We start from the raw sequence: 12447 nt of genomic DNA on the forward strand, positions 1-12447 counted from the left end.
ATACCTTAGACACCTTAATCCAACAGAAAAACTCATCATATCATTCCAATGTTTGGATGGTGTCACGACATATTGTGAACCAGTATGGATACGAATTAAGTAGATGGGACCTTTGGGTCTTTGTTTATTAGTCTTTTGGCATAGTTAGGAGCTAGAGTAGTACGGTGTTGCTACTTGTAGCTGAATGGTTGGCGGGTGTGGGTCGGGCATTTGTACGATATTGATTTGTTGGAAAAGTCACGGTTGTTTATTGGATGTTCCTTGTTGAGTTTATTCTTAGTGGATCATTGTTTGTTTTTGTTAGTATGGTTTCATGTGAGTTAATTTACCAATGATGGAATTCTTTGTAGGTCACTTGGATAATTTACCAAATGGTTGTGCACCTGAGCTGTTGTGGGAGTGTGGATGACATCTGAGATTTTTGGAAACCATAATCTTTAATTGTTGCAGTTAATATTTAATTGTTTCATTTTTTGTTTTTGTTTCTAGGTTGGTCTTATTATTGGTAAGGGGGAGACCATAAAGAATATGTAAGCCAGTATAGGAGCTTGTATTCCTACTTTTTTGGGACTATGACATAACAATTTAAAAGATTATAGGATTATAGCTACAAATATTTTTGTACCTATTATCAGGTGATGCCACTACACCTGCCCCTCGAGATACTTCGACAGAGAGGACAATATCAATAGTTGGATCCACTAAGCATATTGAGGTTGGATGACATGTGCTAAATTAGACATATTTTTATGGACTTTTTAGATGCTTTTATGATTGTTTTCGTAATAGATATAGAGAAAAAGGCAATTAATTCCTTTCTATTTGTAATTCGGAGGTACATTTGGTACTTTGGTAAAAAAAAGAAGCTAAAAAGGGTAGAATACGAGTTGGAATGCAGAAGATTCGAGAAAACACTGAAAATGTCAAATACATGGTGTGTATTGTCCTACACATGCTACGTAATGCCAACATGTCACGTAAATTGAATAAACGCATTTAGATGTCGCGACTTAAAAGTTACGCGAGTTTAAAAGATACGCACTATGAATTACCCGCCACGCACTGCGTATGTATGAAGTCTATAAATATGGAGCTGAATTTCATCCAAATTAATATGTACATTAGAATTGTAATTTACAAAAACCTTAATTCATAGAAGAGGTCAGAAGAATGACCAAGGAAGGTCGTTTTAAGAGTTCCTCGGCAGTATCAACCGGTTGGTTGATACGGTAGTAGAAATCTGAAGATCGAAAGAATAATCATTAGGTTATCAAAATGTTAACTTTGTTGTCTATAATTAGTCAAGTATTTGGTTTCATATATGATCTTTTCAAGATTTAGGATTAAACCCTTTATGATTATTTGGTATTTATGAAATCCTAGTTTGATTGTTGATTTATATTTGATTATTAAAAGTTGTTTAATTTATTGTGATTTCTTGATTAAAATTCAATGTGTATTTATATTAGTATTGTTATGTTTTTGTTACTGAGTGAGTGATTTAAGATTAGGTTTAGATTATGTATCTTGAATCAATTGCTTAGTTAACAACTGGGAGATCAAACTTAACCAGTTAAGACGTAGACATATCTGACTAGTGGAGGCGTCCCTGGATTAAACAAATTAATATTGATTTAATATTCATCATTGAGTTATTAGTTTTACCAATTTGAGAAGTTGCTACTAACCCTAGGCCTGATCATTGCCAATTGGGTCTTTTATAATACGAAATAATATAATGGATCTAGGAAGGTTATACATGCTAGTAGATACTTAGAGACATATGATTAATGAAATTATGTTGGAGTTAATTAATTTAGGAATCGATGAACAACATATCAATATCTATTTAAAGGAAATCATCAATAGAATGAGGAACTATTAAACAAAAATATGAGTACCTTCAGATTATGTTTATCATATAGTTAACCATGGTTGTTACTGTTGAGTTTTTATTCAAAATTTAGTTTCTAAAACACAAGATTAGTAAAAGAAGCATTTAAATTTTGAATAACATAAACTAGTTTTATTCACACCAAAGGGTCTACTTGCAAAGTATGGAAATAAAACAACAACCATAGAAGGGGAAAAGATCAACAACCTTTGTAGTTCTTTGAGTCCTTAAGGGAGGCTTGAAAGTTGATGAAGAAGGCAAAGATCCAAACTAGAATTTCTCTATATGTATCTACCAGCAAGTCACCAAGCCACTATAAGATGTTAGTCTATCAAATATAGTTAGTTTTTATTAAGCCTTAAAGACTAATAACAAATTAGCCTTAAAAGGAGAAGCAACTAGAACACTCAAAATATCATAACACTTTGCAAGAGAGAGAGAGAGAGAGAGAGAGAGATAGGGGGAGGGAGGGAGAAGGTGGATAGGGGAGCTAGAGGTCCACTCGATTTTTTTCTCAAAAGAAGAAGAAGAAGAAGAAGAAGAAGAAAACTAGCTTTGGTCCTCTATCTTCCTTTTATATTTACACATCTAAATGAAAGCCCATACTTCCATTAAATGATTTCAATACTTGCAAGTAACATGCATGTGTAATAAGAAGTCAAAGGAAGCAATCAACCATACCTAGTGGAAGGTATGGACGGTTTTGCTGAGAGAGAAAAAGAAGAAGTTCTAAGCACTTCTTATTATTTAAATGTACATGACATATACTAGTGGTCTTCCATAAGTCCAAAATGTTGTACACAAGTTATTCAACCATATTATATGATATAAATAACTCGTTATTTATATCATATGTTATGAGCAAATATCATTTCATAATGATTCTTAAGCATAAAGATATTTCAGTTATGAGTATTTATTTGATTATTTGTTTTCTAGATTATTTGAGTGATACTTATTCCCTTTATATGATTTTTCTAAGACTGATTAATAAGATGATACAGGTATATTAGTATAGTTTTTTCCCCATATGTTCGATACACTTACTTACTTAAGTTATGTTATTCCTGATCAGGTACAGTACTGCATGATGTTGATATTCAGTTTGGTTTGTTAGGTTTTATAAATTTAATATTGTATATGTATTTTAAATGTTTATTTTATAGACTATCCTTCGCACATCAAGTTTTTTGTGGCGTTGTCGTGGAATAGATTCAACTAATATTTTTGTATTTAGTTATCGATCAATCGATCCTTTCTGATAAGAAAGTTATTATTTTTTGTTTGATTTCAAAATTTTGATTTTCGTTGATGACGGTTTCCCTTGTTGAAATGTATTTTGTTGTTGCGATGTACAGGAATTCAAGAAAACTAAATGTAGGGTTACAAAACGTTTAATACTTATTGATTATCAAAAACTTTATGAAATAAAGAGGTGAAAGTATTGATGGCAATTTAAGTTTTTTTTAAACAACAAATCTAGTTTACTCCGAATTTCATCAATGTTTCAAACGAGACTTGAACCTTCGGCCTTGAGAAGGAATGACAACACCCGGTACAGTTGGACTGGAAGCCCTTTGGTAGACAAATTTAAGTGATCAAAATTTAGTGCTATAAGTTATGAAAAACAAAAAAAAATAAAAATAATAAAAAAATAGAAGATAGTAAATATGCTACAAGAACTAAAGTAATACTCTTATATGCATGAAAAAATAGACGATTACAACTTCTTACAATGCTTAGGCTTGGGGGTGGAAGACAAAGATGCATTGGCAAAGGTATGGTGGCGAGGAAGAGGCTGAGTTGGAGGGAGTTGGAGGGAGTTGGAGATGGGTGGCATATCTTCTTAAATCTAGGAATATCTAATAAAATATTAAAAGAAAAATTAAGATATGAAAAAAATTTATTAAAAAAAAACTATCATGTACAAAACTTATCTGGAAAATAGAAGCTAGATTAAATTACGCGAATGGTCCCTGTAGTTCAGGGTAAGATGCATTTTTCTTACGCATTGGGTCCTTCACAGACATAAAATGACTAAAATACACTTCTTTATTTCTTTTTTTAATTTATTTATTTTGAATTTGTTATTTTTTACTAAAAATGTAGTTAATTCATAAGATGGGACACACCTTACACCCTTACCTCACATTCCTCGTCTTCTTCATCAGGCTGTCTCTTGCACGGGGACCCCTCTTTCACCCTCTCAACCATCTTCAACTTTGAACTACTAATATGAAAATCATTCTCATCAAATCCCAATGAAAATCTGAAAACCAAATCAAACCTCAAAACTTATGCTCGAATATGAAATCAACTCAAATATGAAAATCAAATCAGAATCAAACATCATCTTGTACGAAATCGAGAAAATAAGAAAAAAGAACGAATGCAGATGTCGTCAATGAGAAAGAGGAAATCGTTTGAGAGAAAACGGATGGTGGTGATGGTCTAGATCTAGTTTAGGGTTTTTAAATTGAAAGTGAACGACAATCTTAGATGGAGAGACAGTGACGAGGTAGATAGATATCAACAAGGAGGAAGATGATGGTGATAGTCTCAAAGAAGGGACCAAATGAGTGTATTAGTGGCGACGTAGCTTTGATCGTCGGTGGCGAATGTTTATACCTCTGGTGACATTCGATGTGTATCGAGTTTTTTTTACATCCGAAAATTATGGACGGTTTTTTGATGGAAGCTTGTGATGGTGGCTTCAGGTGTTCGGATCTGCAAGGAGATGAAGATGAAGAACAGTTAGGTGGTTTCCTATAGGAGAAGACAGGGAGAAAGGGTTTCTTCGATGATGGTGTTTCTCCGGTTAGAGGGTGGCGATGGTGGATATTTGTTGGTTTAAGGTATTCCATTCAGAGGATGAAGAAGGTTGGGTTGTTGGGTTGTAAAGGAGGAATAAGGTTGCTTGTTAGGTTGTGAAGGAGGAATAAGGTTGCTTGTTGGTAGTCTTTGATAATGGTTGGAGTGGACTTAGTAGAGTGATGGAGGTGAAGATAAAGTCACGCAGATGATGGGAGGGTGAAAGTTAAAGGTGGTAGTGGGTCCCACTTTATTAATTAACATGATATTTAATATAAAAAATAACAAATAAAAAAGAGTAATTTAGTCTTTTGTGAGGGACCTAACACGCAACAAAAATACATCTTAGGGATCGTCTTAGTTAAAAAAAAAAATAAAAAAAAAAAATCTTAGGGACTAACCATGTAAATCACCCTATATCATTGGGACCATTCGTGTATTTTACTTAGGGGTGTTCGTTTGGATGGATCGGTTTGATCCAATCCAATCAAGTGAATCCAAATTGATTTCGGTTTTCAAAACATGGATCCGAATAGTCCAAACTAAATTCAAATCCAATCCGATCCGAACCAATTACAATTCGGTTGGATCGGTTTTTATAATTCGGTTTACAAAAACCGAAACATTTTAAAACGACATATAATTATAATATTACTCAATTTTACACAAGAAGCAAAAACAAATTATTTATTTGTGATTTGAAATTTATAAACAACTAATAAGAAGATATATTATAGTTAAATATTTTATAGACATAAAACTTTTGAGAGAAAATACATATTAATGTTTTTTTTATCGGGTGAAACGTTTTGAACCTATTTGAAAAAATAAATTACAAAATTAATAAATAACTATATATATATATATATATATATATATATATATATATATATATATATATATATATATATATATATATATATATTATAAATAAATAAATTATAAATGTTTATTCGGTTTTTTTGGACTAATCGATTCTGATTTTATAAACCAAAACCAATCCGAAATCCAAAATAATAATTCGGTTTTGTTGAAAACCAATCCAAAAATCCAAATATTTGAATCAAATAGTCCAATCCAAATTGTTCAATTGGATAATTATGTTTTATTTGAATAATGAACAAACCTAATTTTACTCTAGAAGCTATTTGGCATTTGTTTAATCTACCCGGGTGTTCTAGAAGCAAGGAGGGCTATCCGGTTGAAAGTAACACAGTCTACCAATTAATTCTCTTCTAAACGCAAAAGTTCAAGCGCATGGTGATCAGTTGCATATGCATACTCATGACTACACATCTACTTTGGTAGTAACTTCAGGTTTCATTTGCGTTCTCGATTGATGTGTAGTTCAAGTTTTTGTTTCCGTTTGATGATTTGAAGTCAATATTTCTCAAATTTTATTGTTCAAATTGCAATGATGTCAATTTATATATTAACTGAGTCATGATTGAGATCACAATGATCATCAATTATCTAGCTACTTAGCTCATGTGTTGAATGAGTTCATTAGTTGATTTTATTTAAATGTGGACTCATTTACAAGCACAGATATGATAGATATAAATTGAACATGCCGTTAAAAATAAATATAAAAATTCAACATTTGAAGGAAAAGATAGGAGAGGGGATAAAAACAAGTTGCAATAATGCGTGTGTGGGGTTGGAGATTATGAAGGAACGTGGCCACTTTTGAAATTTCATCGACACGGACCCCAAAACTCCCACGTCAACTTTTTCATGTTTTTCTTTAATTTCCATATGTGTCTCACACATTGTATCTCCATGGGTAGTAATGAAAGTCAACTCGGACCAAATTCACTCGTAACACACAGAGTGAGAAAAAAGAGAGTAGGTTTTATGGGGAAGCACAAGCTTAGATTGTCACATATGATACCAAATGCTTGGTTTTACAGGCTTCGAGATATGAACATCAAACCACTTTCATCTGCTTACTCTTCTTCAACTTCAAAGCAGCACAACCACCCAAGAAACTCTATCTGCTACACGCCTACGCTTCAACAACTTTACACTACAAACATTATCCACAATCCTCCTTCTCCAAAACATCCACTCTACACTCAACCCACTGAGCCAATTGATCATACCCATCAAGATTTATTTCTCTCACCTACCAGCTCTTCATATAAGTACCCTTTCTCCGAGTCAACTCGCTCATTGGACACAACACCACCCTCCACCTCTTGTAGTCGTAAACTGATTTCTGCTTCAACTAATGATAACCTTCAAAAGCTTCCTCCAATTATAACTAAACCCACAAAATCCAGCATTGACAAATCAAAGATGGTTGAGAAGAATGAAGAAACTTGCAGTAAAAGCTCAGTTTCAATCAAAACAATCAAAGAAAACATCTCCAAGAAAGAAACTGCAGGGGGAAAACCAGTTTCAGAAATCAAGATCAGATCGAATTCTTCCAAAACACCAGTATGCAAGAGAATGGTTGATGATAATAATGACGACAAAAGACAAAAGAAGCTGTCAAGTAGCTGCTGCATTGTGAAGTCATCATTTGACCCACAGAAGGACATGAAGGAATCAATGCTAGAGATGATTCTGGAGAATAACATCCGGGAGTCAAAGGATTTGGAAAAGCTTCTTGCATGTTACCTGTCCTGGAATTCAAATGAGTATCATGATATGATCGTCAAGGCGTTTGAGCAAATCCGGTTGAGTTTTAACTTTAGGAGTCTAGTGCACTAGAAATTTGAGGTATTAATGTTTCTGCTTCGAATTATGTGGTTTGGTGTGTATTGTCCCTGATTAACATGGCAAAGCTTAATATTATCTATAAGTTTTGACACTCAACTCGGGTTGTTTTTTAGAAACACAAGTAAAGAAAGATTAAAAGAAACTGCCAAGCGATCAGACGGGACCTGGAATCAAAACATCCATGTTCTGATCCGTGTAAGAGAAAATACCTGACAAGTCTGTACATTTAGGAACCCAAAATAGAAGTAAAAGAACATTCCTGACAATTTTGTACATTTATTGTGGAAGTAAAAAAGAGGATCTTTATGTGAATCCCTAGTAATAATCTTTGTAAACAATATTTTGCGAAAAAAATGGATTTCAAAATAACCCTAGATCGACTGCCGCAATAGATTTACATAACTAATTATAATTAAATATCATGGTACGTCCTACCCATCTTCTTACTTATATAAAATGATGATATGTTGCATCTACTAATTCTTTCTCTTAATCACTTCTTTAAATTTTAACACTTATCATGATCTTATGAGTAGAGTATACTCATATAAAATGATGATATGTCTACTAATTCTTTCTCTTAATCACTTCTTTAAATTTTAACACTTGTCATGATCTTATGAGTAGAATAGAATGATGGATAGAAACAAAAAATAGGAGAAATATGATAAAATCTCCATGTCTTTCATCGAACTTAATGCAGAACATATACAAAAGGGAATCCCAATAAATTGGGGATTGGGATATAGATAAATACAAATAAATCTATAACAATAAATATAGATAAATATATGTGTATGCTATTTGTTAATATCCTCCATCGGAGGAGGACGAACTGTCAAACTATTTCTTAAATAAACAACAAGTTGACGAGGTAGGCTTTTGGTAAACATATTTGCATATTAGTAAGTTGGTGGTATGTAAAGAACTCGGATGTGTCAAAGAGCAATTTTTTCTCTGACAAAATGAATATTCATTTCGTGTGTGTTAGTATACTAGTGTTGAACACGATTTTGGATAAGTACATAGCAGAGACGTTATCACAGTAGACCAATGTTGCACGTTTAAGAGGGACAAGGAGCTTGAGTAGTAGGTTGCGAAACCAACATATCTCAACAACTACATTCGCAACAGATCAGTATTCGGCTTTTACACTCGAGCGAGATAAGGTATTTTAACATTTAACCACCCAGGAGATGCAGTTATCCCCGAGGAAGACGTAGTACCTTCATGTTGATTAGTATGTATTGGCATCCATCCCAATCGGTGTTTGTATAGGAAACTAGTTGGGATGATCCTGATGAATAGAAGTGGAGACAAAGTTTGGGTGTGCCTTGTAGGTATCGGATAATTCGTCTTAGAGTATTAAATGAGGTACACATAAGCTTATTTATTGAACGACATATGAAATGTGTAACATCCTGTTTTCCATCATTTCTTATTTTAGGGTCGTGGGCTAGAGGTTAATTGTGTAAAAGCTTTGGGCCTTAAGGAGGTAAATATTAGACCTTGTCGAAGGTGGTAACGATGGTTGAGAGATCTAACCCTTGAATTGTGTTTTAGGTCAAAGGGTAAAAAAGGGACAAGTCGTAGGTCAGGTTCTTGCATGAAATATGGATTTTTGTTCAAGAAGTGTTTAGTCCAATATATTTTGATATATTGTAGAGCTCTTCAACATCTTTCCGTGGATATAAAGAACATTGAAAACAGAGTTGGAACGAAGAAGTTACGACCGTTTGAAGTTATGATGATTTTTGGGTTAGCCACATACGTTGGGCGTACGGGGAGTACGATGGGCATACTAGGGCATCCCTAGTACACTGGGCGTACCAGGAGTATGTTGGACGTATGCGATCAGTGCCCAAACCCTATTTCCGTGGTTTGAGCCCTATTTAATCTCCTTAACTTCCCCAAACTCATTCCATTCTCAACGTCCACCTCTCCAACACCCTCTCTTGAAACCCTAACCCTAGTTTGAGCATTGTGAGAAAAAAAGAAGGTGTTTTTAAATGCTTTGGAGTGTTGTTTGTGCACCTTGGTGAAGAAGGACCTCATTGAAGAAGCATTGGTTGCATTGGAGCTTGTAGATCCAGACCTTGTTCACCTTGATCTTTCTTCTGTAGGTATAAAGTTTGAATCTTGATGATGAAATTGTTAGATCTAGCTAGTTTTGGGTATTATGAGCTTTTGGTCACTTTAAGTGCATAAAGTTTAGACCTTGAAGTTTGTGACCTTTTTATGGATAGAGTTGGAAACTTTATACATCTAAACATCATATTGATTCAGATATGAAGGTTGGAGATTTGGACTTAATGGATTAAGTTGAAACTGATGCACTTTTGGTCCCTTTATGACTTAAAGACTAGATCTTGTTTGTTGGGAGGATTCTAATGGATAAAGTTGGAAACTTTATCCATTATGGAGCTATTAGGAACCATAAAAATGTGATCTTGGTCCTTCTATCCCTTCCATGCAAGAGTTGTGATGTCTTAATGGATTAATAAGTTAGGGTTTTAGCTTTTGGACCTTCCATAGTCATGGAAAGTCATAAAGGTGGAAACTTTATGACTTAAGACAATGTTTAGAGGTTAGATCTGAGTTCCGGTGAAAAGTCCTTAAGGGATTAAGTGGTTAATGGAAAGAATGGAACCAACTCGAGTACGTTGGGCATACTAAGCCATCCCATTTACACGGGGCATAAGTTGAGTACACAGGACATACTCAACCAGCCTTGGACTTTGACTTTTGTTGAATGCGTTGACCGTTGACTTTTTTTACCACGTTTGACTTTAGGTCAAACTTGAGGATTTTGATTGGTGATTAAGATTTCATATGGTTTTGATGATAGTGGATCCATGAAAGCAAGCAGCATAGCATGGAGCATATCACAGTGTTCTCGGGTTTTTTCATTTCAGGTGAGTTTTGCCTCACTATACCCGTAGGTCGAAGGCACCAATGTCGGCCCACCAGTTTTGTTTATTTGTTAGTAGAGGGATGCCTTAGGGACTGTATACAGTCATGTAGTGAAACATCCCAAAAACGAGGGTAAAATTTTCATTTTTAAAACAATCAAAACACACATTTATCATTTAAATAAATACTTGAAGATATTTTATAATGAAATCAGTTATCAGAGTACAATCCCAAAATCTTAAAGCTACGGAAAATATAGGCGTATGCGCTACAATCAAGCCGGGCCCTTCCCTTTCAAACCGGAAGTACCTGAAACCATAAGCAACAACTGTAAGCACAAAGCTTAGTGAGTTCCCCAAATATCACATACCATACATAACATGCGAGCCAAACATAACATACAGATCCAACATTCAATAGGAAGTGCTATGTGACAACCATAATCTTGTAATTATGCCACGAGTCGTATCATGGTCTTTCCTTGCCAGGCCGGAGACCAAAACCCTGGGTCTTACATATAAGTGCCAGGAGCCACCTCCTACTCTTCCATGCAGATCACAAAGACAACTAGCATACAATCTACAACTAACTATCTACTTAAATGCCAGAGTCCAAACTCTGGTCTTGCATACAGAATTTCCAGGTGCCACCCACTGGTATTTCATATAAATACCAAGGGCCGCCCATGGTCTTCCTACAATACATAGAATAGTGATGAGACTCACCTCGCAACCCATAGGGTCGGCATTCGTGCCTTCGACCCATAGAATAGTGATGAGACTCACCTCGCACTGCTGAATCACACTCATAATCCCTGACAGTTGGACAGCGAATCCTCTGAACTATCAATATCAAATAACACCCAATTAACAATTGGAATCGATTCTATATCCTTCAATCCATACTTAGGGTAAAAAGAAAATTTTACCCCTTATCTAGCTTGGCCCAAGACTGAGGCCCAAACATACAATCCAAAAGGCCCAAACATGACCCAAAATATCCCATGGTCAACCCTGATCAAACTTCTGGTCAAAGTCAAAGTCAACAGTCCATGTTGACCAAACATGCCATGTTTCCCCTTGGACACGTCGTGTTTCACCAGCATCCAGTCAGTCGGGAAAAATCCCGAACACACATTGTGTTGCCTCTTGAACACGCCGTGTTCGCCTGAGATACAACAGCTCAATACATTAAGTTGTTTTCTCCGATTCCAAGAGCTCCAAAGCTCAGATCTAGTCCATAACATGGTCCAGAAGGATAAGGTTTCCAACTTTATCCATTCGGACTACCCAAAAAGGTTCAAAACTCAATCCATAAAGCTTAATAGTGCAAGGTAATAACCAATAAGCACTTAATCCATAAAGACATAGCCCCAAAACATAGATCTGACTTCCTTGAGCTGGAAACCCATGTAAAGTTGCCAACTTTACGTTCATGCATGTCTAAATGAAGCTCTTAAGCTTAAAAAGGACTCAACTTTATCCATTATAAAGCCACAAACTTCCAAGCTCAAAAACCCTAAGCCAAGAAATGACCAAAAATCCATCATTCTTAAAGCATGGAGTAAAGAGAGATATTGCATGCACTTTCTGCTCCACCAAATGATGAAATCATAATCCAAACATCGGCCAAAAGCTCAAGAATTCTTTCAACTCAATGGAATAAGCCACAAGTGGACCAAAACTTGCTAAAATTGACCAAAAACCAAACAAACTCTTAGATCTATGGAACTTTAGAGTTTACCAAGGTCCAAAGGTGTTAAGAAGGCTAAAATCTTCAAGATCCATGCTTCATTGCCCAAGATTTGATGCATCATCACCCACGAACACCATAAGAGAAAAAAGGAGCACCAAAATGAATTTAAGAGAGAGAGAGAGAGAGGGAGAGAGTGAGTGAGTGAGTGAGTTCCACACGCTACAAAGGGGGATAGGATTTAATTAGAGACATTCTAGAATAGGTTATGTGAGGCCCGTAAGTTCGAGCTAGACACTTTAAAATATAAAATATAATAATTACACACTTTCTAGAAGAGGTTGTGTAACGCCTGTAAGTTTGGGCTAGAAACTTAAAATATAAAATATAATAATTATTTATAATTAAAA

The 12447-nt window shown here is 34.9% G+C and overlaps 1 protein-coding gene across 1 annotated transcript; it reads left to right on the forward strand.

The window, feature by feature from the left end:
* The first annotated feature begins 6448 nt into the window (after positions 1–6448).
* On the forward strand, positions 6449–7744 carry LOC145132917 (transcription repressor OFP3-like). Its single transcript, XM_079067870.1, has one exon. The coding sequence runs from the start codon at positions 6464–6466 to the stop codon at positions 7421–7423; it is 960 nt and encodes a 319-aa protein (XP_078923996.1). The 5' UTR covers positions 6449–6463; the 3' UTR covers positions 7424–7744.
* The last annotated feature ends 4703 nt before the right edge of the window (positions 7745–12447 follow it).

Source organism: Lactuca virosa, chromosome 8 (assembly GCF_052849685.1).
Source record: "Lactuca virosa cultivar CGN04683 chromosome 8, Lactuca_virosa_CGN04683_v6, whole genome shotgun sequence".
Lineage (NCBI taxonomy): Eukaryota > Viridiplantae > Streptophyta > Magnoliopsida > Asterales > Asteraceae > Lactuca > Lactuca virosa.